Source organism: Fulmarus glacialis, unplaced genomic scaffold (genome assembly GCF_000690835.1).
Source record: "Fulmarus glacialis isolate BGI_N327 unplaced genomic scaffold, ASM69083v1 scaffold34494, whole genome shotgun sequence".
In the NCBI taxonomy this organism is placed as follows: Eukaryota; Metazoa; Chordata; class Aves; order Procellariiformes; family Procellariidae; genus Fulmarus; species Fulmarus glacialis.
The window spans coordinates 25,136-53,135 of NW_009209300.1; the positions used below are offsets into that span (position 1 = coordinate 25,136).

The window sequence follows — 28,000 nt, forward strand, 5'->3', positions numbered from 1 at the left end:
TATAGGTAGTTTTTTTATTAGTTTGCTTCACCAGTAAATATGGATCAGTACTTTATGTTTTAGCACTAAAGTATGAAAATTACACACCTGTAAAAATGGCATCTAACAGTTATGAAATTAAGAAACGCCTGTCATCATGTAACATACCATTAGGTGTGAGGTCATATTAAAGAAATAGTGAGGAAATTAATGTGTTTAAAATATTGAATAGCTTAGTAATGTAAAATATTGCTACCTTCAATATATCTGAAAACAGGTCTGATGTTGGGTTGTAGTAGATTTCTCACTGTATTGGCTCTGATGAGAATAAAACCAAAATACTTTCCCATCGTAGGGCTGGTTAAAAACTAAAATCGACATTTTTCTGAATACATGGGGAAACTTTGAAATTGTAAATTCAAAACCTGTCACTGCGTCCCACATATGAATTGCATCTAATTTATAATTATATTGTGTGTAATTTATATATTCCATGTGAAGCAAGTCTTAGGCCTGTAAGTGTACAAAACAGCAATTTGAAACAATACAGAAATAATTGTTTCAGCTCCACAAGGCTATTACACCTTCACTGTAGCTAATAACCACCTGCCACATTTTGCCAAGAAAGGATGAACACTGCTCATCCACTCCACTGGAATGCAGAATACCGTTACCAAAACTGTGATATGATCATTAAAATAATAAATATGGTATGAAGGGGTACAGTATTTGTTGTAGAAAGAATCCACCTGGCCTAGCATTCGAGATTTAAGATTTGAGGGTCACTGTAGTTAGCAAAACTTCACTGCATTTAAACAAAACAGAAAAAGCATATGCTTGTTGTCATGGAATGTCACATCAGGGCTTGTCTTGTCTTAGAATATTATAGGCAGTAACACTGATCATATAGTGCAAACTAGATAAAATTGCGTTTCACTGTGTGAAATAAACAGAGGTGCAAATGCTCAGTAGGATACCATTAAGACATAAAATGGCAAAAAATAAATATCAAAACTTTTATCAGTGTAAAAAAGTAATTGGGTTATTGTATAACCTAGAGTCTGGCAAAAAAGGCCTCAAAAAAGTTCACTCAGTCTTCAGAAGTTCTACAAATTAAGTGCCTTTTCAGGTTTCCAATTAGACAAGAGACTCCATGCTTTCTGCGGGATCAGATTCGTCACTGGCCATCACAGCACCATTTTTGTCCAGTGTCATGGGACCGTTTCCATTTTCCTTAGTGCTGACCAAGCTTAGCATTGCCTTATAAAGAAACTGGTACTGTTCCTGGAAAAGAAAAGAAAAGTTATTTCAATCCTTTCAGTGTACATAAGCGAGTGGCACTTAAATTTGGCATTTCCAGGGAAGGTCATCGATATTCATTACTAGAAGCGTACTTATAGCAAAGAAAAAGACTTAGAGAGTAATTACCTCTGTTAATCTCGTTTAACCTTGTCAACCCAAAATTCCAGTTTTGGGTAGTTTATATTATTCCTGATATATTATTAAACGCTACAGGAGGGCAGGACAATACCTGAGCCCACAGCTCAGCCCCAGGTTGTTCCCTCGTACCGGCAGAGCCAGAGCCACGCACACTGAGACAAGGATGCTGATCTCGCTGCGCACCGAGCGAAGAGCCCCTCTGTTGAAGCTTTATCTCCCTGCAGCTCTACTTGCTCTGCTGCACCCCTTCAGCTCACAACATGCCAGGTTTAAATAGCAGAGCTTAACTTACAGGGCTGGCAAGGGGATGATGACAAACTGAAAGGTCCTTCTCTGCTAGGGCTGCCTGCACAGTGGCCCCCTAACTGTATGAGAAATAAGCTTAACTGCAAATCAGAGACTTACAGTGTGGGCTTCAGGTTTATAAAAAATGACAACTATACAAAAAAAGCCCAAATGCAAATTCTGCTTGGTAGCAGATGCAGTAGGGCTTGGTAACATACAGAATATGTGTTTTAGTTCATGTTTTTGGTCTCAGATGAAAACCTTGTAAACTATCCATTTATATTCCATTTAAAGACTTACAATGTCTGTGAATACTCCAGGCCGCATAAGATTTATCATCTTTGCCACCTGGAAAACATCGACAGCATTTTCGTTCTCCAGCTGCTGGGACAGAGTGGTAAGGGCACATAGCGTTCCTGCTGACACGCGTCCCTGCTGACACAGCTCCATACCTGAAAAACCACACCAAAATGATAAGTTATTCAGAAACATACCTGGGCACCGACACAGAACCATGAAAATGTTGATATAGTCTTATCTGATTACTGTAATTCATCTTTGTATCTATTAAATGCTTGTTTTATACTGGCTAATTTTTAGTCATTTTAATTTATAGAAGAAATTTGATGGTACACCAGTCATCTCAGGATATCTGCAGTATTCAATACAAAGAACTGTATCAGCAGAAGAACGCGAGCCATTTAAAAATACCCAACCTCGAGACTATAACACTGAAATCAGTTCTCACATGCCACATGTACTGAAAGCATCTGCATTATAGCTGAGCGTATTTTAAATTCATTAGTGGGAGCTCAAGCAAAACATAAACGATTAGAAAGAAATGAGACTTTGCCTCTTCCTCCACATCTGACAATTACCAAAAACTAACACAGATATGAGGTCCTCACAAGTAAATGAGGCACATCTCAAAGTCTTCCTTAGGTCTGATTCATTGGCAAAATGCAACATCCCCGAGTTGGGCACCCAAGAGACATTATGGATTCTGAAGAGTTGAGCTGTGCTGTCATTTAATAAGAACCCAAGCAACGGTTATTCGTCAGGATCGTGACTCAATGTGTCCTTGAGATACTGGTTAGGTAGAAATCTGACTGCTGCTAAATCTGTGGGTATGCTTGAATCATGCGTGCAGTTGTGGGGCATGGGATAGAGGATCCTAAGCAACAGGGGCTCGTAACTGCTTCTGAGGAGCCTCAACTGTCCTCTGCTCTTCCAGCACTCAGGAGACTGAAATTCTGTCCTGGCTGTGCTATGGGTCTGCGCTGTGACTTTGAGAAAGTCTGTGTCTAAATGTCCCCACCTGTAAAAGGGGACATTGGTGCTGATTTGCTCTGGAGAGCTGTACATGGAAATTTAAATAATCGGCAAGTGCTGCACTGCCATCTGGTATCATAAGATTACCACTAGGATTTTTTACAACATTCCTGTGGAAATCAAGACATATGCTGACTTAATTTCATATGATTTTTGCAAACTCAATTTGCCTAGAAATGGGAAACAGAAATCAGATCACAATAGATCTGCTATATTTGATGAAAAGTCTATAGAAGAAGCAGCAGAGCTGTACAGATGGCTGTGACTGATCATCTACAGAGACAGGGGACAAAGTGGCCAGTGTGTGTGCCTGACGGGACACAGCTAAATGCCTCTGAGGGTCTAATGGCCTCATTTTTATTTGGGCTGATAACCTCCAGCTCCCAACAATCTGAGAGCTTTTCTCGCAGAAAATTATGCAGCAAATCTTTATCTAGTTGCCTACATATGGGCAGTTATATTTAAAAATCTTGACAACTGTCTCGAGTTGGAATTTCTGAACTTCTTTGAAATGTTGTTACCAAGTTCATCCCACCATGTACTTCCTAAATGTGACATGCATTTAGTATCTGCAAATTCATATATTTGGAATTAATCTGCAGTTGTAATTATTAGTGGATTATGTGATATAGTTGTTGCATGTAGTAAAGGGAAATTTTCATTTTCAGCTACATTTGCTTAGGCTCCAGTGAAAAGCAGAATCCACATTATGTATTAGGCATAAAAATAAAATCATTGAATATGACAAATAAACCAAAAAAGCAATTTACAGAAAGAATGACTCAGCACTGTTAGGAATGCGATTTTGATTTTTTTTTTTTTTTTTTTTTTGGGTCTAGCATGAAATGCCCAAATCAATAATGGTTCTAATTTTGTAAAACATAATCTTAAATACTGCAAGAGTAGCAAAACCTCACTTTAGACTACCCAAAGCATGAATATTAAAATGAGTCTGGAATTAATCAGTGCTGGCAAAAGGCAACAGAGCTTACACTGTGCATTAGCAAGGCAGGAGATGGTGGGAGAAAAACCGCTTGCTGCAGCCCAAGGCACCATTTGCAGGAGTCAGTTAAGAAAAACCTGTTGCAGCAGCAACACACTGATGTGAAGTGAAAGCTCTTTCAGCAATGGCAGATACCAGCGTGCGATCACACATCAGCACAAAGGCTCATCTGACCACTGAAGTACCAGAGTATGGTAATAACATTTTTGCACAAAACATTTCCAAGACTTTCCCACTAACTCTGTTTTGTAGTAATGATAAAAGGTCTAATGGACTCGAGTGCAGGGGGGCTGCAGGTATAGCAGTTGTTTATACTGGCTTGGTGTTTGCTCTAAGGGCAACTCAAGCAGTGTCAGAAATTGGGCTTCCTTGGGATTTTAAGAGCAGAATGACTCCAGAAAGTGCTCTGCCTGCCACGAAACAGTCCCTCCAAAGAGATCCTGTTAGACCCAGGCTCCAGCTTCACTATAATGGTATTTTGCAGCTCCATAATGTGTGCAAAGTAATAATATGCAATACAATATTTAGCATCCTTTATAATTGGGCATTCAAGCATAGCTGGCAAGACAATGCTCACCACTGCACTACAAAAGAGACAAGTGTTAGGGCATGCTGGCCCTGTGTTAGTGGGCTCCCTCCCTCCCACTTGGCACCATATGGGCCCCTTGGAGTGCTTTTGGGGAAGCAGAAGGAGGAAAAAGAAATCTGCTTTTGGAAAACCTGGGCCCTTTGTCACAAGATACTCCTGCTGCTCATCCTGAGACAGAGCTGAGCTGAGCTTGTTACATGGCACATTAAACGTGAGCTGTTAGACAGGAGCTCAGGGCTGTTTTGAAACTGGTTTCCATAAGTCCATATTGGGCTGCTTAGAGCCTTATCTAAATCAGGGCTCTGGCGGGTTCTGAAAAAGGTTGCAGGATTGGTTTGGGATACTTCCACATGCAGAAGAACTCAAAATGCTTCAAAGCAAATGCAGCCTCACTTTCTGAGTCCACCTAAAATCATGACCAACATAAAAACTATACTAAGCAAAACGTATTTGGCCTCAGATGCCAACTGAAAACTCATCCCTGGAAGTTTAAATATTCTGATCCTGTTCCCTAGACCACTAAACACCATCTGCTCCATGCAAGAATGGACATCAGTCCTAACAAGTGTCCTGTAGCTGAGTAATTCCTTGTACAACCTGCACATAAATGGGAGAAAAGAGATGACGTACTCATCGTGAACTATGGTGGGGCCATCCCTTGTTAAGGCTTCTTCCTTGATTACATTGATAAGTTCAAAGGTACTGCTTATGGGAGCATCTGGGTTTGGCCATTTAGGACACTGAAAGTGGCGGACTTCCAGAACGTAGTCATCCTGCAATGAAAAATCAGCCTGGGCATTAGCTACTTTAGTTTCACATTTATCCACTCCAGGTAGAAAGAGGGAAGAGCCTCACTACAAACTGAAGAGATACCCTTCTTTCAAACAGTTTATATAGGAAGAAGACAACAGACACACAGCTCTAGCATCTCTGTAACAGTGAACACCCTAAAATAATGCAACTTTAACAAAATGTTTGATTGATAAAAGATTTTGTATTTGAGTTCAGGGCTTATATCCATATAAAACTCTCGGAACCCTTACAGCTCAAAAGTCAAACAAGAGAAGAGCAACCAAAGAATTCAAATTTAAAAGGGCTTGCAAACTAATGTTTTGTAGCAAAATCCAGCTGCAATCCTAATAGCAAACTAGAGGCAGGTTTATAGCTCAAAAGAAACGTGCTTAAGTAAAACTCCTTAATTAAGACCCCCAAACAATTAAATTATAAATGCTGAATTTTATAAGCAGAAATAGGACAACAAACCTTGGTGTACTTTAGAAAGAATAAGTCAATCTACTTGTGTGATTTCAAAATGAAAAAAACAATGTCTTCACTTTCAAATAAGACAAACAAGTAATACTACAGTCTGACTAGCTAGAGAAATCTACCTGGAAGTAGAAGATATGAGGGGGAGAAGAAGCCAATGAGAACACCTCTCCCCTGTGAGCAACATGCATGCATACGCATCTACAAGTAAATCCTTTTCAAAACTGTTTCTGAACTCCTCTTCTTCTATATTTAAATGACATCATTAACACTTTGGTGAAAAGCCAAGACCCACATTTGGAGGTTTATTTTACCTGGGTAGCTTCAAGGATAAAGTCATGGATGATAATTTGCTCTTCGTTAGAGAGGCACAGTCTGTCTTTGCTGATAAGGGTCACAGTAAAGGCCTCACAGTTCATGGATTCCTCGCGACTTGGCCAGTACACAAACTCATCTTCTGCCTGGAGGAATGAAACAACACTCTACTGCAGCCTTTCAGATACCTTGTGTATGACTGAAAAATCCAGTGGATCAAAAAATTGGTTTGATAAATAGAGATGACCAGGAACTGACCTTTAAAAAACATTTCTGTCTAAAACAAATTTACTATTACAGTAGGCAGTAAGCCTGCCAGATCCTTCCTTCATGTGTCCAAACAGGTAACGTCTGCTTTTTAATTGGTTTCATAGGGAAATGCTTATCTTAGCTCACTCATACTTAACCTTTGTATTGTATCCCAGGCTTTATTATCTCCTGCCTCCACAGTTTTGCATGAAAGTCAGATATCTGTTTAGAAAAAAATCATTGATCTTTAAAATTTAATTGCTTATTATTTTTAACTTGTGTTTATTGTGGTCTAATGCAAAACTCAAGGTCTGTGGATCAGGTCTAGGTAGAAGACTGATGGATACTTATATAGGGCTTGAATTTTTAGGACCGAGGGGAGGAGTGAGGGGAAGGAAGAAACCCAAATATTCTTAGCCTTGAAAAAAACACTGACTTAACTTAATGCAATTTCTCCAGCAAAACTCTTCTACTGAATCATAGAATCATAGAATCATTAAGGTTGGAAAAGACCTCTAAGATCATCAAGTCCAACCGTTAACCCAACACCACCATGCCCACTAAACCATGTCCCTAAGCACCTCATCTACACGTCTTTTAAATACTTCCAGGGATGGTGACTCCACCACTTCCCTGGGCAGCCTGTTCCAAGGCCTGACCACTCCTTCAGTAAAGAAGTTTTTCCTAATGTCCAGTCTAAACCTCCCTTGGCGCAACTTGAGGGGACACTGTAAAATTTCATTGAGACTATGAATCGTAGAAACACCTCAGTGTTGAAGTAGCCTAACTGACAGGGTGTAGGTAACATACTGTCAAAGCTATTCTTTAAAAAATAACTGTGCATTTCTAATTCACTGGAGAGAAAGAAAATTAGGCTCTGTAATCACATACATGCAAAGCTTGTTTCTGCTCCTGGCTTCAGGGGTGTACTGTCCCTGGAGTGTGAGCACAGAAGCTACCCTGGCAGCATGCACGGCACTGCATCCCTGCATCTCTGTGTTTTACTCACGAGAAAACAAGAGCTACAAACCCACTCATCCTGCTGTGGCCATGAGCATGCCTCTAAACCCAGGTATATTTCTGTGGGCCTGGAGCCTTCATGCACACGATGTGCAAGACACTGTTGAGATTTGGGCCTTAAATGTTTATTCTGAAAATGGGACTTAGGGTCCTAAGTCCTCCGAGTGCTTTGAAAATTCTGCCCTCAGTGTGCAGAGATGCCAGCAAGCAGTGTAATATTGCTGAACGCCAGGGAAGTGACCTGTCCTGCCAAGTGACAGGTCCTCATGCAGCAGTAGCATGCATTATCATCTCGTCCTTTTGCATTACACATTCAGCACCTTGGCACGGTCTCAGTCCTGTGCCACCTCTCCTTGCCAGCCAACAACCCACACCAAACACTGCACCAATGCACGGATGCTACTGCCCTGCTGTCCAACCTCCACCCTGGGAACAGTGAAGGTGAAAGCAGGGACCAGGCATCCTTGCAAAGGATGTGGCCAAGTCCAGCGTTCCTCCTTTACCCTTTAATCACTGTTGTTCTGCAGAGCTATTTCATGTACTTGTAAAGACAAGATCGGCCTCTTCATTTCCACCTGACACACTTCCATTTCATTAGTGCTTTCTGATTTGATCGGATTTCTCTGAATGCTCTTCGCCTTGCAGTGCCTGCAATCCCTTTCATCGCACCGCACACAGGAAGCATATTGACTGCTGCCTCTTTAGTAGCCCCTCGTGACTGCTATTTTCCTGCTGTAATGAAGGTGGTTTCTCTTTCACTCTCAGCTGCAATCGTCTATTCACCTCAGTGATGCATGCATGAAAAAACGAACCGTTTATTTCTTAATCCTTTTCAACGCGCCCTCTTGAGATGTGCTAGTAAGTCTGGAAGTAGTGATTAGCCCTTCACCTGTGTCTCCTTATTCGCTCGCTCTCTCTGTCTGTCTCATTATTTCCACTTAAGTTAACATACATGTTTGCTTTTTACTTTCATCAAAAATAGCATCTGTAACCTTGCACAGCCGTAGTTTTGCATGGCCTGAGCCTTAAGCCCCTGGGCAAACAAGCAACTATCCTACTGTCCCTGCTTCGTATTTCTGCTCCTCTCAAAGTCCTTACTGGTGGCGCTGGCCACCCAGTAACCTCAGTGCCTTACATCCCACTAGCCAGGCAGCCCTCAGGACCTTCGCAGAGGTCATCATCACCGGTGTGCTGTCTGTAAGCACTATGGTCCATCCAGATCAGGATGTCTTTCCTAGGGGTGAGTGCAGAAGGGGAGAGCAAAAAACCACGCCCCACATCTTGGAACTTGTCTTTTTCTAACAAGCTTATGGCAAAGTTTGAGAAGGTGGCTCAAAAATTGGCTTTGCTTTCAACCAGAAAATAGCCATAGCATGCAACTAGGTGACCCCATGCTGGTACTAAGTGACTGCAGTCCCACGCAGGGAGGGATGCGTTTAACTCACCAGGCTCTGGTTGTCCGGCAGCATGACGATGATCTGTGCATTGTGATCCCAGATCATTCGCCAGAAATCTTTAGTTGTATGTGGCAGTGGATGTTGGGTTATGATGAACTCGTTACTCCTATAGTAGCCCTTTTGCAGCAAAACAAACCACACAGTTACTTACTGCCTTCAATACTTTTAAAGCATTAATTTCATCTTTGGGGACAAATAATGACCCTATTTCATTTTATCCCACAATATTTTCACACAGACTATAATTTTGTAACTCCATTTCCATTCTGCAGAGTCCCTGTTGTTTTAATTTACTCTAAATCCCACTATTTATTTGACTGTATCTCATGGAAATACATTCCATCTAAATGCATCTTGTATTTAATTTTTCTAGGCAACAATCTTTAATAAAACACAGTTAATAGCTTTACATTATGGGGAAGGTGTTAAAATCTCATCTGTTAATACACAGCCATTACATACAGAATTAAGACAATTATAGGCATCTGGTATTTAGCACCTTAGAATTGATTTTACTTTGTAATTAGGTGTTGGCTTCCTCACCATGATATAAGAAGCATTAATGTAATCTGTTCCCTTCATTCCAGGCAGTGGTGCCAAGCCCACTCTAGCACGCTCAGCTACAAAATTAAAAAAAACAGAGAGGGAAAAAAAAAAAAAAGATCAAAGTCTGGTCGTGGCACAATGCAGAAAGTAAGAATTTCTCAGACGTTAACAAACCAAACACTGCGCAGCTCCCATCTCCCGCAGGAGCAGGCCAGCACTTTAACTGCGTTAAAGCATTGCCTGCTAACACAGGATATAAAAGAGAATGTTGCACAATATTCCCACAAGGACAAAGTAATTTCAGGAATCAAATTTTACTATAGCAAAGATTTTCACAGCAGGCTGAATTACCAAATAACAGTATATGCAGTGATAACAGGGGACTTCAGGTAATTCTTGACTGTAGTGTTCCATTTGTCTCCAGCAGCACACAAACCCAGCTGACTTATTTTGTTTTCCCTACCACTCCATAGCACTACCATCATTCACTCCTCCCAGCTGGAGGGTGAGAGAACCTCCAGAGACAAAACACTTCCCTAATGGGTAACCACCCAGAAGCGTGTGTGTTCTTCAGCAGATCTACAGTTCTCCATGTTTGAGGACTGGGTTCAACAACATCCTCAAACCAACTGACAGGCCCCAGGCGCCAAACTGAAATCACTGCAGCTACGTCACACAAAGTGCAAAGTCCTATAGACTGTTTCTGCCCCATTCACATTTGTTTTTAAGATGTATCCTGATGACTTCCCTTTTTATGAACTGTATCTGTGCCATTATTGCTTTCTGCTAGCTTGGCTATCATCTGTCCTGTATGTCCTGTACTCTGGGTAATGTGATGGGAATGACATTGTGCCCATGCTTGTTCTGGTGCAAACTCGTACTGCTTGGCAACCATGCACAGAATCCATTTTAGTGACTGTGAAATTGTGTCCTCGGGCACTAAATACCCTCAAATCTGAGGAAGGCTCACACGCAGAAATTGAGTGTAGCTGAATTACAAACAGCTTGTGCCAATCACACTGGGAGATCTCACCTGAGCTGCGAGTGGTATCAAAGTAATTCTCTCAGTATTCCGCGGATTTATCCCCTACCTAATTATTCAAATTCTTAAGCATTTCAAATTAACATTTCAGTTGGACGTTATATCTGGCTGACACTGTAACTATATTCTTTTGTTCAGTTTCATCAGGGTAATTCTGAAAGACAAGACAGCTTGGTCTGAACAAAAGATTACATTTCTCCTTCCTAGTGGTTATGCCTTTTCATGCATAACTTCGGGAGAATTCAGTACAAAAAGTTATGCCAGGCAGTAATCAAACCAAAGATGTGATCTTACACGGCACGACTGATGAGTTCCTGTTTTTCTCTTTGTTGCAGTCTTTCTGAGCACTGAAGCATTCCACGTATTTTGCATTACACTGTGTAACCAGCTGAAAGAGAATAAAGTAGTAAGTCAGCGCTCCAAACAAAGGGAGGAGGTTTCTTTGCCAACTCCTGCAAAGATGCATCAGTAGAAGAATAAACTGCATTGTTAAAGTTGTTTAAAGTACTCAAGATGCCAATAGAAATCATCCTTTGCATACAACATCTTTAATGGATAAAAAGATCTCAGCAGCTCTCAGCTTCGAAACATCCTGAAAATTAAGTTCTATCAAAATGTATTTTCACAGAACGCTACGTTTAGTTATCTTTGAGAATATATTTCAAAGACTTGCAGATATGTTCAGTCAGAAGCAGGTCTCAAGGAAGAAAAGCTAGCAAAATAAAACAACAACAAAACTTTTATGTTTTCTTCTAAAATAAAAGCCAGATCATTCCTGCAGAATGTCTTTTTCTGCCAGGCCTTTGAGGAACCCACCACGCCAGCATCTGAGATCCAAGGCCGTGGGTTACGTTCTCTGGTCTGCCAAGTTCATTCTGGGCTGCTTATGAGGCACAAAGAAAAGTCAGGGAGGCAGATTTGTATTTGAATGTTCCCCCAGTGTATGGGGAAACTCTACCAGAGCAAAGAGGGTGAAGGTGGCTTTTCATCTCCTGCACTAGCAACTCATTACTCAGCGTAATTTTACTCTAAGACGGTTGAATGTAAGCTACTATACCAGGGCATAAGCACAAGTTATTTTCTGCCGGCTCTATGGTAGCAGCAGAAATGAGAGAAAGATTTAATAATTGTTGCTGGTCACGCCCCAGTTTCAAATGCACTCTAAACAAGATAGCACTCAACTCATCTACGTACTGGCATACGCCCCATTAGAAGTTATGGGTTTCTAAATACTTGGGTAACGTTGGCAGAGAAAGTAATTTCTGAAAATGGCACTTCAGTTTTTGAAATTTTGCCACGAGTCATCAGAAAATGTCTTTATACATATAATTTAGTGTTGTTTGTAAAAGTGCAACACTTTTTTTTAATAAGAAATCTTATTCTCCTGCTGCATTTTGTGTGTGTGTGTGCGTGCACTTGCGCTTGTTTCTTTAATTTAGTAATTAAGCATCTGGAATATCTTGACTGATGGAGAAGTACTGAGATTCCTACAAGTGAATTCAGAGAAGAGCCTGTTCATTTTTTGAATAGTTTGGCACCTGGTATAATTTAACACTTTCAGTTCCTTACGTAGTTATTAACTGAGTGAGTTTAGCTGTGAAAACAGATGTCACATATAATCTTCTTATGATACATAGTCTCACAAAATATTTTTAAATGCATTCAAATAAAATGCAATCAGAAAATCTTAGGTTTCAAATAGGAGATCTGGGCAAAAAAATTTACTTTGGCCAGGATGAAAGCAACTATGACATAGCAGGGAAAAGCAGTAAGCATAGTTATTAGCAATGAGAAAGGCATATTTTGTTTCCTGGTCTTAAAAAATTTTTAATTCTTTATCCAGTGCTGAAATAGTAGGTGGTGCTAAGAACCTCATTTCATGTCTTTCTCCATATATATGCATGAGAGCCACAGTTTGGAGGAAGACTTCCAGCTAAGCTAACCACAGACTCGAGAACATCCAAGCCCCCGTGGGAACAGGGAGACCAGCAGCATGCTCCAAACCAGTGTCCTTGTCCCTCTTCTCACCTCTGACTTCAAGAGTGTTAGCGCTGACTTCCAGCAGTGTAGCTAAGACTGTTGAGGACCAAACTTCTCAAGATGCTGTGCTGTGCTAATCAAGTGTTCTGGTTTGGTTCCTTATCTATGACAACTGACAGTGAAGACAGGCCATACAAAAGAGTAGGGAAATTAAGTCCCTCTGGATGGCAGTGATAAGCCTTACCTTGAACTGTTTTTCTAGTCGTGTCTTCCCTCCTATGCCAGGTATGAGGATGCTGTTAACATAACTATGCAGCTGGTTTGCAGATACTTCAGTCTCCTTCCCAAGGATGGCTTCCAACAAGGCATCATGAATAAAAATGTACTGCTCCTAGAAAAACAACAGCATGTCACGTAGGCACTTGGAATAAACTAAACAATTGGCTTTAACTGAGGGGTAGAGCACATTAAAGGAAAGGGTGTGCAAAACAAGCCACCCATGCAAATACTGCCAAATCCAGACTAAGCATTTACAAGTGTAGCACTGTAAAACTGAATAAGTCAAAAGCAAAATCTGAAGTTTCTGGTCTAGAAAAAGAGAGACATTCCAATGCAAAAAATGCCTGGTGATATATTCAGTTTTTACAGGGATGTAACTGAAAAATCCATTTTCTTTTTGATTACAACATAAAAATGAACATGGCTTTAAATTCAACCCACTGCAATCTTTACCTCTGTCTGGACGAGGTAGTTGCGCTGTGTCCTGATATGTTTCAGGAAACCCAGGACATTAACTGTGCTTTTGTCTTTTATCTGTTGCAGCATACTGTCTATCACAATGTAGGTACCAGTTCTGCCAACACCAGCACTATAGAAGACAGAAGAGAAGCCCATGTAATACAGCCGGACCAAAGTAAAGCAGAACAAAACTAAGCAAATATTCCTGTTCACAGACTTTCATTTCCCTGCTAGCCCCAACCATGAAAGTTTCTAAACAAAGCATTTTGCGTTTCTGGGAATTTTACCAGGTATATATTTCACAATCTGACACTTGGCTGTCCTGTCTCCACTGCTGCTGTTACTGGTGTTGGCTAGAAGAAGCCATATAGAGATCCACCCTATGCCGAACTGCTGCTATCCTGGACCACCAAGGTCACTCCAGGCTGTGGGGCTGCCCTGGTTGGCTTCAGTCTTGAGGTAAGCCTTAAGCTTTACAGTGGAGCTGTAATCCTGCTCTGGAAATGCAAGTGGTAACAGCACTACGGAAAGGCGTAAGAGGGGGCTAATCCTGTGGAGGCAGGACTCCTTGAAGGGGAGGAGGGCGGTCCTGGGCCCAACAGAGAGGATGGAGAAGGGAATTCTTCAGAGCTTCTCAACTTCAGCTCAGGAAGGAGCTCTAACCCCCACCATCCTCTCCTCTTCGCTATAGTGCTGTACAGCCCCCTCACACACAGCGATGAAGACCACATCCCTTAACTCATTTAAGGGAAATCCTCTGTTGACTGCAAGTACTGGTGAATGTGAGTGTGGTTCAGTGCAGTGGTTCAGTGGTTCAGTGGATATGCAATCGCATATCCAGGTGTCCATCTATTCACAGGGTTGGTTGCCAGCAGAGGTACCCCTGCCCTGCCCACGCACTGAATGGACAGGCTACAAACAAGCTTCGAACAAAGAACTGCATGACCACATCAGTGCAACGCTCAGCAGCTCAGTATCATGACACAGGGTTTTGCTAATGCAACTGGAAAGCTTTTGCACTGGAGCTGTCTTAAGATGTACGCAAAGCTCATGTCTACCTGCACTCCATGGGGCTGGCACACTCCTTCCGTGTTAATAACTTACGGCGTTTGTCTTAGCTGGCATGTGAGAGCACACGCTGTACACTAGGTATGCTTGCCATGAAGTAGTTAATCACAGCCATCATACCTGCAGTGCACCACCACTGGTCCCATGTCCGGGGTTCTGGCTGCGGAGGATCTCCTAACGAAGGTTAGCACAGGCAGAGCGTACTCCGGCACACCCATGTCAGGCCACTGAGTGTAGTGATACTGAATAACCGTTCTCTCATTCTGCCGCCCTTTGGGGTTTCCTTTCTGACCCTGCGTGCAAAGTGTCAGCAGAAAGAAGAGAAAGATTAGGGAAGGGAAGCATAGAAAGATACTCAATCCTACTGGCTTGCTCAGCTGAAAAAGTGCTGGACTCTAACAGAAGAAATTTTCTGCAACTCTGCCTCCTGCTAGGTGGAGATAGAGTTCAAGGAAAAATACATGTGAGAACAGGTACTATCAGCAATAACTGTGAAACCAAAGCAGCAGTGAACTTGAGAAAAAGAAATACAGGCTAAACCTTTCACCAGGTTGCTTGTAATCCTGGCTTTGCTTACTTATTTCCCATCCACCTGGTACTTAAAGTTGCCTATGCAAACACTGAGTTTTGCTCCTGTGTGCCTTGCATCCTACACAAGCCAGAAGGCATCTGGATAAGAACAGTGAAGGCTTTACTCACCTTTTTCATCTTTGTGTTCCTGACTGTGAAGCGGCGCACAGTGTAGCAGGCATGAATGTTTGTGCTCTTCAGCGTGACGATTATGTTGCCATACTCCTCGCTGTTCTCTGATGGCCAGTACTGATCGCATTTTCTCTGAACAAAGACATAGTTGGGTGAGTTGGCTGAGGGTTTGACCTGCTTCTTTATATTTGTGTTCAGAGCTTTTTAAAAAAGTAAAATCATGGCTAGCTATGTATCCCTCTCTTATGTTAGTTATATATTACATATCAATATATATCATCCCAAACCATTTAAAAACAAATTCTGCCCATGTGATTCGGGGAGGTGATAAGGAGCAACTGCTAACAAACTAGAAAATCTCTTACTCTTCCTTTTTCAACAAGGTTTGTGATCATGACAATGATTCCAGTATTTTGTTCCCAAATCATCCTCCAGAAATCTTCAAAGGTAGACTTTAAAGGTCCCTGGGTAGCAATGTAGGCTTTTGCTTTGTTGTAACCCTTCAAAGAAAACCATAATGCCAAGTGAGATCAAAGCAATATCATGGCAGACATATTAATATTTTAAAGGTAACAAAGAAAAGTGCCTTTCTCATTCAGAATAGCACGGAATTTGTAGCAAAATTATCAGGTGAAGTTGGAAAACACGACCACTTCACAAGTGGCAATACTGGCTCCTTGTGGAAGGATTCAGAGTTAGAGAAGAAAAAACAATTCAACAACTTACATCGACATAATTAGCATTAATGTAGTCACTGTGCTTAGAATCTTTCCCTGGTAAAGGCCTTAGCTTCACCCTGCTGTGATCATCTGCAGGATAAAAAACAGAGCAGAGAAGCATTAAGGAAACACAGTGCAGAACTGCAGGTAAACATCACATTTCCTAGGTATTGTAATACACAGAAGAAATTGGCCTTGGATTGGAGTCAAAGGGAAGGCGAGAGTACCTGTTCTTGGTCATCTGCTCATGACAGCAGGTCCTCAGGCTTCACATCCCTTAAAGTATGTGGTTCGTGCTGGGACAGCTTCCCTTTAAAGGACACTGGAGCCTCAGGAGCACGATCTCTAGGATCATCCACATCACACAGTGTGGTGTGATTCAAAGAGCCAGGGCACCCCACCAGGCTGTGTAACACCACACGGAGACACCAGCTCGGCTCTCGCAGGCAGTAAAGCTGCCTTTGCTTGGCTCCGTGTCGGAGCTCATTATCCTCCACTCGGTGCTGGGCTCAGACAGCTCTACTGGCTCTGGGAGCTGAGTGAATGTCCTCACTCGTCACACCCTCGTCACACCAAGAGGATAGACTGTAGGTCACGCTCTTTAGCTCCTCTTTTTGTTCCACCCAAATGCTTGACTTCGGCTTAAGTCAGAAAAAAATTGCAGTCCTTCTCCTGCTCCTAGGCAGCAGCATTGGGCTGGGTGGCACTTCTAACACATGCAGAGATGAGACACGTGGGCTAACTTTAAGCACGAAGAATCTGGTTTCAGCTGCCTTCCTTGAGCACCAATGGAGAGATTGTCCTCCAGGGGCAATCTGGAGGGCTGGAGTGCCTGCTCCAATTCTCCTCCAAGGGTACTTCTCTCTCTATGCTTAGACGGATCAGACATCTATGTCTAAAATCAGAGTTGGGACAACGGCAATGAAACCCCTTGCCCAAGGCCACACAGCAAGTCTTTTGCAGGCCTGGGTATTGGTCCTCAGCTGGCACCTTGATTACTTCTGAGAATCGGTTAGAGACATGCATTTCCTTCCTATGCCATCAAAAACATTCAAGATTTATTGCAATGTTTATGAACATTGTGAACTTTTTATCAGCGGCTCTCTGTCTTTGTTCCTAAACCACAGTGACTGGTGCATCTGCCATTCGTTCCACAGCAGAGAACAATATGGAAAAAGTTACCGCATTTCCACCCCAGACCTGCAATAATCTGCATTCTAGAGCAGAGTCCAGATTTGCAGTTCTCAGAGGAATACAGGCAAAGTCTGCACTGTGCTACAAAGATCACTGTTTGTCCAAGTCGTACACACAGCTGAAGCAGTTTGAAATACAGCAGATACACTCTGTAAGATTTAGCACCTTTGGGATTATCAGGGAATCCCAGGGATCATCAATAAAACTCTTTGCTCCACCATGCATTTCCCTTAGGCCAGTTTTCAGACATTAGCGGGCAGAAGAGCTCTGATCATCAATTTATCCCAGTTATTCCTCCACAAAATTTCATACCAAACTGATACTTGGACCATCAAACTGCAAAATATTTTAAAACAAAAGCTGGAGTGAAATCCTGGCCCCAGAGAAGTCAAAATGTCCACTGCCTTTAGTAGGAAAATGATCTCCCAGCCATGCTTTCACATGGTTATTGATTACTGTGCAATGTAACGTGAAGCCACCTGCCTTTTTCAGTCACATACAGACACACTGTGAGAGGAGAGTGCCTTTTCGGGGTGATTCATTGTGCTTACTTACAGGCTAGGATGTTGATGTATCTGTTCTTGTGCTTGTTGTCGGGGTGGTTGGAATGCTCTGCAGTGATGTTCATGTCGGCCGTACAGCGCTGCACCTCCTAGGCATAAAAATTATTCAAATGGAAAATGTGTCAGTCCAAAAAATTTAAGCTTTATCTCCTTTTGCAACAGCTTACAGAAACCATGTTTAAAATATCGGTATCTTAATTGCTGGATTGAACACAAAGTCCTTCAGTATTGTCCTGTATGACATGGTCTGCTTAAACTGAGCCGTGTTAGCTGCTCCCTGGTGTGCGGTTGTGCTCCTCTCCACAGACTTGGTGACAGATGCACTTTGGGCACCCTGAGGGCTGACCGTCCCCTCTGACCAGCAGTCCATCCATCTTCTGGACTGCATCTCCTGTGATGCCCCACTCTGTCCCCTCTTGGGAAGGGAAGACAGAGTCCCTCAAAGGCAAGAGTGGCCAGTGCAGTATAAGAAACGAAGCAAAAAACCACTTCAACAGAAGCCTTTGACCGCTGGACAACTTATCTGCTTATAACCTCTCAAAACAGGGTTTCTGACATTTAAGTTTGGCACTGACCTTTTGTTAGTTCTCTGCAGAGAGTTGCCTTTTATAAAATATAAATAAAATAGATCTCTCAAGATAACAGTGAGTGCTTTAAATACCACTGCTTGGACACTGATTAACAGCCCACGATATAGTGAAAAACATAAAAGGTTGTATCCACGTATATATACATTTACAAAGCAGAAAGAGACAGGCTTGCCAAGGTGTTCATGAAGCTAGAGATGCAGATTTCTGTCTAGTTGAGGCTGTAGGTTAGATACCTAATTCCCATTGATTTTTTTAGTTCTTAACCTATCCCTTAACACTGTCCAACAATGGAATACAAGGCTATTGAAATGGGGCAATGGAGGGTCTTTTCTCTGTTCCCCTTGGCCAGATTGTCCTAGAGAGTTACACACTTCAGAGAGTGTCTTGCAAACTGAATCACTACAACTCATGTGCGATACCACCTCCAAGATATATTCTTTTTGTATCTATTTAACCACAATCTTCCTGAAAAAGCTAAACCCTTTTTTATCACTAGCATAAATATTCTTAGTTTAAAAACACATTTTTGAAAAATATATCAATGTTTGGAGTTTACAAAGTTGTGGAAGAAACTATATTTATTCAAATCTTTTGCGAGTCCCAGAAATCGCACCAAACAGAACCAATTTCCCCCAAGGGTATACAGGGAAGTGCCAAATTACTTTGTACTTCAGGCTTTAAAAATAACAGTATAGAACCTGCCTAAGAGAGAAAGTCATTAGGAGCTCACAGCTGCTACAAAGATCACGAGCTAAGTGACAGAGAAAAATTATCAAGAGAAATGGTATACAAACAGCAGATGTAACAGAGTTCAGCATTATGCAGATATTTCACAAAGGACTTGCATAGCAATTTTGATATCTTCCCCAGCATTTACATTTTAATAGTGCAAAGTATACTAAAACCTTGAACATTTTATAGCTTTTATACCCACATGACACTCCCAAATAACAATTGCTTCTCTCTCTCTCCCCTCCTCTCCATAGGGAGAAACATACTACAGTCAAGGAGATGAGCTCAGCAAAGACAAAGAGGAATCAAGCAAAACTCTCAGCTGGCCCTAATAGAATTTTCATAGTTCCATTTCTATCACAGAAATAAAAAAAACACATTAAAGTGTGCGCTTCCCCTAATTCTGCCTGTCAGCTCCAGTAAGCGAGGGACTTCTGGTTACACAATGGGCAGGATCAGTTCAGCCTAAGTCATAACTGGAAAAGCAGCATTACTTACATGTTAGGTTGATTTAATGTAATTTTGTTTTACCTTTTTTTGCATTTAGAAATCATATAACATCACTGCTGTACCATTGTAGGTCACTACTAAAAAATACCCCCCCTGCTTTTGAAAAGCCTCACATCAAACTCTACATCCCTGCATCACTACAAAATTCTTTTTAGAAGTTATTAGCATAGAAACATTTATGCCAAATGCTGTAGAATTTAATACAGATGAATCCAATAAGGTTCTGTGGAGAATACTCTAAAAAGTTATAGAATTTAATAGGGAATTACCTCCCTGCTAAGGAATTTTCTCTGACAGTTTAAATACTACATAGTAAATGTATCACTTTCTATTAAATTCTATAGGATTTCTCCATAAGGGAATTGTTGGTGAGGTTAATCATTTTAATTAACCTTTTTATGTTGATGCTGACTGTTTTCTCAACTGTACATGTTCCCAGCTGGCCAATATAAAGTTAATAGAAGAGGAAGATTAAGCTAAGATGGTGAAAAACACAGCAAGGGAAAAGAAGGTCTGACACTGTGAGAGCTGATCATCTGAAAATGGCTTTTCTTAACACATAACATTCTAAATGATTTTTAATACTCTGGAAAGCTGCTATAATGGTGGATTCCTATGTCTGCACACTGCAAAAGCATAGCAAAAGGAGACTTCAAGAAAAGCTTCCCCTTTGCCAATGTGCCTTAACTATTTTTGTCTTTTTAAAAATCAATGTAGAACAATAAAAGGCCATTTTGTCTTCAGCTCCCACCGCTGACACAACCAATGCTTTGGAACGTTGAAATTGTCCAACAAGAAGGGTCTGGGGACATCCTCCAGCTCTGTGTGGGCCACTAACAATGTTTGGCTGTGTGCCGCACGGACAAATCAGGTTGAGAGCAGAGGGCGGTTATCCGTGCTCTCTTACCCTCCTCTGTTCATCTCTCTAAATTCTAGTAGCAAATTACTAAACCACAGGCTCACCCCACCAGACAGTAAGGCATAAGTTAACATTCCTTTGTTATTAAAGTCAAGGTGGTTGTCTTTCATCAATGCACAAAATGCTGCAAGAAGACAAGACCAGTTGCAGCCTGTTATCTATGCCTCTGTTCAGACTATTATCTACCCTTTGGCAGAAGAGGACGGCCCAGTGTTAATAAATATCACCCTGGAGAAAGTTCCAAAAAGTCACCAACCTAATTATGCCATTTTACCACATTTATGTATATTACATATTTACTTTCCCAGCATTTTCTATTGCTTATGCAATGAACACCCTGGGATTTCTAAAGTCCTTCATTTGCATTTAAAACATCATCATGATTATATTATTATTACAACTTAAGTTTGCAGGCAGGTCACCAGGTCAGGTCTGATACCAGCTGTTCACTGCAGCCTAAACAATCTCCTCTCCAATTAGCACAAAACTGCTACTGGCACCTTGGAGTAGGACAGATAGTGTCCATATCACCACATCCATAATTCATTCACAAACTTTTCAGCTCTAGATTCTTTGGCTTTCCTTAATCCTGCTTAGTCTCTTCCACTGGCGGCTGGCTAGCACACTGCTGCTCTTCATGTTTAACTTTGCAGAACACATTACTGTCCAAAGATGAATGGATACAGGCTCTTATTCTGTCCTTTCAACTTATCATTGACAACCCAAGAAACCAAAGTACATGGTTTCAATTGACCGTTAGTTACTGTAAAAAGTGTTCTAGTCTATGCTATTATGGCTAATTTACCTTTTAATTATATTGTCCATGCTAATGCTAATTGGAATTTGATACACCCAGGTTTAACGACCCATTTTCATTGCCTTTCTGAAACAAGTTACAGATTAGTTTCTTCTAAACTTCAAAGAATTTCCATTTAAGTGTAAAATCAAACTGCTCCAGAGTCTTGCTCACAATATAAGGTTCTGACAAGAATTTTTGCTACAGTGACTGAGCAGGAACTCGGTCTCTTGATTTGGCCTTATTCAGTGCTGCTGTTGTTTCCCATTACTTGTCTGATGTCCTAGCAGGGGCTGAACTGTGAAAGCCTATGAATAGCAATGAGGAGGAATCATGAACAAAGAAAAGATCCTAATCTGAAGGACTAAATTAGAGAAGATCCATAGCTCTGTTTTGATATTATTGTGATATTTTTCAGCATGAAAGCAGCTAGTTCATCCGCCCCTAAAATCATTTTTTACCTATTATTTTAATCCCAAATTAGAGAATTCTGCGTAGTGCTCTTGCTGTTTGTTTTATCACAGCAAACATGAAGACGGCATACCAACAGAGACGGCAGATAGTATTTGAAGATATCCCACAGGAATAGTGTAGATTTTTGCGATAATTTAGCACTATGTATAAACTCTCCAACGGCACTCAAGAGAGAGGTGAGCTGGGGACAGCCTAGAAAGAAGGGGAAAATAAACAAACCAAAAGGACTCAACACAGCAATAACAGTGGAGGAATCATGAATAGATAGCTAAAAATTCATGTAAACGAATGAGAGGAGAGGATGGTGGAGGACCATTTGCTTGCGGTATCCTGCCCTTCATTAGGCAGGGAGGTGTCAGAGCCTGACTGAAACCTTGCATTGCCCATGTGGAGCTATGGCTCCTCGGAGCAGAGCTTCCAGGCAGAAACTTAGGGTATGGCTGCAGCCCTATGGTTAGTAACAGACAGCCCAGATATCTGAACTTCTTTTACTGCTTCTCTTCAACTTTATCCCTTAATTCACAATGCCAATTTCTTAGGGTAGGTCAAGTGGTGAGATAAGAATTGAGAACTCCAGGAAGACCCTCTTCTGCAGCAACCCTTCCTCCTCTAGCTTCACAGCGCTGCTTCCCTTTGGTTTCAGTACAGCAACGCACAGGCTGAGAATACCTCTAATTATGGCAGTTTTGGGCCAGGGTTATAAAATATTTCCCAGTGCAGTAATGTCTGTTAGCAGCATGCTTTTGAAATGGCATCTTTCTACTGCCAAATTCCTTGGTGTAGATGCAGTTATAAGCATGTGTCTGGTGTAAGCTGTGTCTAATCTGTAAGGGATGCCAGTATAACTACACAGTATTTTTAGTGTCTCAAGAAATGTGCAAAGTGCAGCGTTATCTGTCTTCAATGCAGCCTTTCGCTAGAGAATAACATTCTGAGGTCACTGGTTAAAAAGAGCTAGTGACCCCTGCCCCAAGCAGCAGCAACCATGAGAATAACGTTAGCAAATCCCTGCCACATCGCTGAAGATACAGATTTATGTTATTTTCTTACATTTCAGGACATTTAGAAGAAGGTGCCACTGGAGTATAAAGATATTTTCAATTTATGTGATGAGGGAGCTAGACAGCCTGCCTCCAAGTTCAGCGAGCCTGTTCAGACTCCAAATTGGCAATGAATCATTACACTCACATGGCCACAGGCAGCAGAGGTCTGCGGAGATTGCATTCACCCACTCTAATCGCTCCCGCAGCAGCACTGACCAACCCACTCCAGAATTAGGGAGGAGGGAAATAAAACTGTCTGATCTCAGAAATCCAAATACTGCATTATACTACAAAAATTCACAGTTAGCTTTGGGGATGGAGGGTGATTTCCTGGCTTAGTGTTCCTTTTTTAGAGCAAAAGGACACAACTACTCCAAAAACTTACTGTATTATTCCAGTAACCGGCCAGGGAGAGGGAGTGAAAAGCTTTACCGTGGGAGGTGGCACTTCACACTCTTTTTGAGACAAGAATTCGGAGGGCACATGCCCTATATAGTCAAGCTATCAGGGGAATAAAGATGACAAATGTGACATCAGTTTTTAAAATGACATCCAGAAGGGTTTTCAGGCACTACAGCCCATTAAATCCGACTTCTCTGTGGGGCAAACTGCTAGACGCTGTAATAAATAGCAGAGCTAGTGAACGCCTCTAACACACTGTGGAGAGGTCCCCGAAGAAGTCAGTAGGTAAGAACAGTCTGGAAGAGAATAGCATATTTGGATTTCCAAAATGTTTGTGAAATGCCTCTCAGAAAACATTACTTTAAAAACTGATCTGTCTTGGAGCAAAAGGAAACCTCACCTTGTATACCAACAATTTAGAGGTGGGACTCAGCGCAGGAATTGTCAGTGTTCAGATTTCACCAGTGGGACCTTACGGGGACCTAATCTATTCAGAAATGGACTGCAGAAGAGACAAAGTGTGTTTATGATAAAAAATTATTCAGGATAATTAGAACAAAAGCTGTTTGTAAAGGGAAGCAGAACGATCTCGCAATACTGAATGACTGAGTGATAAAATGGCAAATGAAATTCAATGTTGATAAATGCAAAGTGATGTACTTTAGAAAAACAACCCTAACTATACATACATACTGACAGGTTCCCAATTTGCTATTGCCATTCAGTGATGAGACCTTGGGGTCACAGCTGATAGTTTTCTGGAGGTGTCAGCTGAGTGCTCAGTAGTTGTTAAAAAACAAATAGTATGTTAGGAAGGAGGAAAGTAATAGAAAACCAAACAAAAAACATCACTGTGCTTCCGCAGAACTCTGCAGTAAACCCACTCATTAAATACTGTGCACAGTTTTGGCCTTCCCATCTCGAAAAGGATATGGTAAAGGAAGGAAAAAAGGTTCGGAGAGAACAAGTCATCAGAAGTCTAGAATGGCTTCCTCAGACAAACAAATTAAATAGTTTAGACTTCTTCAGATTTGAAAACAGATGATGAAGTGGGAATATGAGGGAGGCAGACAGAATCATGTGAGGCATTTAAGTCAGGGATTAAGATCAGGGATGTACTTTGTAACGCAAAAACTACGAGGCACCAAGAGAAGTTATTAGGCATGAGTTAAAAGCAAAAGGAAGTCCGTTCTTGTGGAACAAATTGTAGAATTCATTGCCATGGGATGCTTTGGGCAGCAGAAGTCTAAAAAGGTTCAAGAGGCAATTAGAAATTTGTGGAAGAAAGATCTATCAAAGTCTATTAAACATAATGAAGCCAAGAAAATCTCTGGCTAGACAAGAAGTAGATATAATCTCTGGCTCAGGAAGCCTCTCAATCTCTGTTCAGTCTTGCCACCAAACCCTGCCCCAGTGCTGCCCTGTAAAAATGTGGTACCTCACCCTGTATGCCGTAGCAAAAGGATGCTGGAGCTGCCCGAGAGCAAGCCGAAAAACCTCCTTGAACTTTTTTCAGTATTAGGTTGAACAAATTCCAAGGTGGAATACAAAGAGTTACATCAGAGACCAGCACTGGCGATGCAGGATCATGGACTTTATTTTAAAAAGCTATTTGTTGTTCAGTATTAAATTGGGCCTTATATTGAAAATTCATAGGACTCAAAGGAAATCTTAACAATTCTGTATATACAAGAAAGCCCAGCTACCACCAGACAATAAAGCTGGCTACTTGCACTATGATTACCCAAAGGGAATAAGGATTCATTTTGGATGTACTTTCCATGGAAAGACTTGTGAGTTCAAAGTCCTTTTTTCCTCTGCACATAAAACGCTTCCTAAGCACATTCACAAAATATTTAGCTGTAATTAGAGCTCATTTTAAAAGGAGGAGGGAGTATTCACACAATTTACTTTCAAAGGAATCTTCTTCATGTAAAAACCAACTCAATACAACCCCACAACATGCTGCCAAAACCACAGGAGACTTACACCAAAAACTAGCAACAAATGAATGGAGAATGTTTACCTTCTACATCAGGCAGAGTATGTGTGTGCCTAGCTTAGTCTTTCCTTTCGCAGGTTCCACCATAAAACCTCCTGCCACAGAAATTTCTGAAGAGATTGTTGATCCTTTTTTCCTTTAAAAAAATCTCATGCGCTGGCTATCTTTGGGAAGATTTATTTATTCTGTAGTATTGATCACATTTTTTCAGCATCTCCTTGCCATCCTCTTCTCTCTTCCTTTTAGATGTAAAAAGCAGATTTTTTGTAAAAAGCCCATATGACTGCAGAACCTAATACCTCTTTTCAGAAGTTCCCCAGGCGTGAAGGGGTTGGAGGTGCATTGTTGATGCATACTGCCCAATTCCTCAGCGTGTGATCTAGATCAGATATCAGCACACAATCCCATTTCTGCTAAAGCAGCAAGACCTCATGACGAGAAGTTCATGCTGCTTTTATGTTGTTATATGCAAGAACGGGAACAGTTGCCCATGGCAGAGAGTTAGAGGGGTGTGGGTAGACAATATCTAGTCCCAGATGAAGTCTGCTGGCATAGTGGCAACCTGCTAACCTACTGGAAACAAATCTGAATGTGCATTATGAATTTGCACCCACCCTGCACTTAGCATGATGTGGCTGTGCCCCCAAGGCTAGCAGCCCTGTAACACCAGATTTTCTGTTTCAGCTGGAATCCTACTGTTACTCCATAAAACATTAGCTAAGTGTTCACTCTAGCTGGCAGATACAATTCCAGCACATACACCATGGCTGGATCTGACCAGACGTGAGAAGTTATACCACTAGCCACTTCCGATAGCTGCTATATAAATGTAACCTCAGGCTCCTCTATCCCTCAACCACTTTCAAAACTGGGATTCTGATCTTTGAGTCAGTTTAGGCGCTTGAGAAACATTTTACCTACAGGGTCTGTGAAAAAAACTGGGTTTCACTCTTCTGTCCCATCACTGTGAACCATAAGGAAGAAAATCAGGCCCACGAGGCATCAGCAAGGCAGAACATAAGCAATGAAAGGGAGCCGGACAGTTTATTCCAGATAGCGAACGTCTTGTTCTTATTCCTTCTCCTTACTCTAGGAGATTTCATTTACTCTTTAGGAAGCCGAGACCTCAGCTACGGAGAAATACATCTGGAGTAGCTATACTGACTTCAAAGGAGATGCTCCAAATTTTAAGCCAGCACGGAGGACAGAATTTGGCATGTGCAGTGCAGTTGGAGGAGTTTAACTTCCCTTCAGAGGGGACTCCACGCCCCCCAGAACAGGACTAATTGGCCAAAGCCATCTCTCTGACTGGCTGCCACGACATGGCACTCACAGCAGGGAGCTCCAGGAGGAAGGGAAAAAATAGGGCTATTAGAGCACTGGTTTTCTTTGCTAAAACACAGGCGGAAGGTGTCCAACATTTGTTAATAGCAGTGATTTTGCGACAGCTGAAGCAAAGCCTGCTTAAAGCCAGACCAAGTTTACAGATGTGTTGCTGATTATTTTGAATAATTAAATGGTGTAAAACCCAGCTGTGATGAATAGCACTGGGGTCGCAATTCATAAATAATTGAGAAGAGTGAGTCGCATTTGATCATCCTGATCAAATTCTACTCTCTGGAGAATAAATGTTTGTCCTGAATACCATCAACATTGTTAAATGCCTCAATATTCCTGCTCAGCCATCCAGCCAGCAGTCAATTGAACTAAATCACTTTAACACCTTACACATTTGCCTTCCTCATGAATACAAAATGTTTCTAACTTACACAATGGTTTTTGGGCATCAGACAAAGCAGCCACTCTTTATAGACAGTAACCAAACAGCAACAATAAATGTTTTAAATGATCCCATTAAAAACAATTCCTGCATACAGCCTTGTCTTTACTGCAGTAAGCGAAGAAGCTGTAGATATTAGGCCACCTATTTTGGTTCATCGCCTTGTTTATAAGCAGAGCTGCCTCTCTGATTCACATGCATCGCACAAACACACATCCTTTTGCTAGTGGGGATGGCAGTAGCACAGCTCCATGCAGTTTCCTGGGGCTCCTCCTGCTTCTCAATACTTCCAAAAGTTCAGCAGTGACTGCGATTAGACTGAATGAAATAAATGCCTAAAAACTAGCTAGAGAATATTGACTTGAGTTTATGAGGGCCTGACTCTGCATCCCATCCTCATACTGTGTGATGTTTACCATATTTGCACAATATGGGTTTGGTAACCCAGAGGTGGAAAACTACTTTCACTTCATTGGAATTACCTCCAATTTATAGCAGATTTATAGGTCAGAATTTGTCCCAAACAAGTAACTAGATGCAAACTTTAAAATAGTCACATTAGGTAAATACCACCAACTAAATCCATTTGGTTTTACTGGAACAAAATAACTGACGACTTCCACAGCAATCTTTCCTGGCTGAACAGAGGATGAACAAGGACTCCAGGAGCTGACCCATAGTTCGGGTTTTCATAAAAGACTGAATTCTACTACAGTTACTCATAGTGAGCACTATTGTACTCCTTTTGGGCTACTCAAGGGGTATGTGACTTCTCAGTGTGACTAAGAGCAGCAAAATTCTGGGCCAAAAAGAGTAAAATAAGCTGCAGATTATAAGAAAAGCCTGGAGTTAGAAACAACCACTTGTATCTTTATGTCATTCCTGGGGGACTGCAGGCAGCTTTTCCTATTAAAAACCTAGGAGGGTACCCCCTTAAAGGCACCAAATCTGTGGTGGTTAGAATAATCCGTAAATGTCCAGTCCCACATTGCTCATACCTGGTGGCAAACTGGTATTTCCCTATTTATTCTGATACATTTGAGCATTGCATTTACCTGACACAACAACGTCACACAGATGTCGCATGGTCCCTAAGTATTAATACACAATTAACTTTAGGAAAACAACATTTTATTGGTGGATTATTAAATCGTACCTCAAAGTCTTCTGAGAACCCGTGCTGGTTATTAGAATACAGCTCACTGATGTGTTTAACAAACTGCTTGACTGGAATTGCTTCCATATCATCTGTAGAAAGAAAGAGA

General features: G+C 41.5%; 1 protein-coding gene across 1 annotated transcript; it reads right to left on the reverse strand.

Moving 5' to 3' along the window:
* Positions 1 to 28,000, reverse strand: PTPRG (protein tyrosine phosphatase, receptor type, G). The gene is made up of 15 exons (XM_009576782.1): positions 27,892 to 28,000; positions 17,480 to 17,576; positions 15,738 to 15,820; positions 15,377 to 15,511; positions 15,009 to 15,143; positions 14,430 to 14,602; positions 13,236 to 13,371; positions 12,748 to 12,894; positions 10,818 to 10,911; positions 9,479 to 9,555; positions 8,924 to 9,052; positions 6,209 to 6,355; positions 5,259 to 5,401; positions 2,005 to 2,156; positions 1 to 1,263 (listed from the first exon to the last, which is right to left on the reverse strand). Coding segments are annotated over exons 1-15 (1,737 nt in total). The 5' UTR covers positions 27,979 to 28,000; the 3' UTR covers positions 1 to 1,261.

Bases quoted from the DNA above. Each gene is read 5' to 3' on its own strand.
- PTPRG (XM_009576782.1), bottom strand. From the start codon at position 27,978: ATGGAAGCAATTCCAGTCAAGCAGTTTGTTAAACACATCAGTGAGCTG. The intron at 17,577-27,891 runs GTACGATTTAAT...TTTTATGCCTAG, and splicing joins GGTTCTCAGAAGACTTTGAG to GAGGTGCAGCGCTGTACGGC. The intron at 15,821-17,479 runs GTAAGTAAGCAC...TTTATCCTGCAG, and splicing joins ATACATCAACATCCTAGCCT to ATGATCACAGCAGGGTGAAG.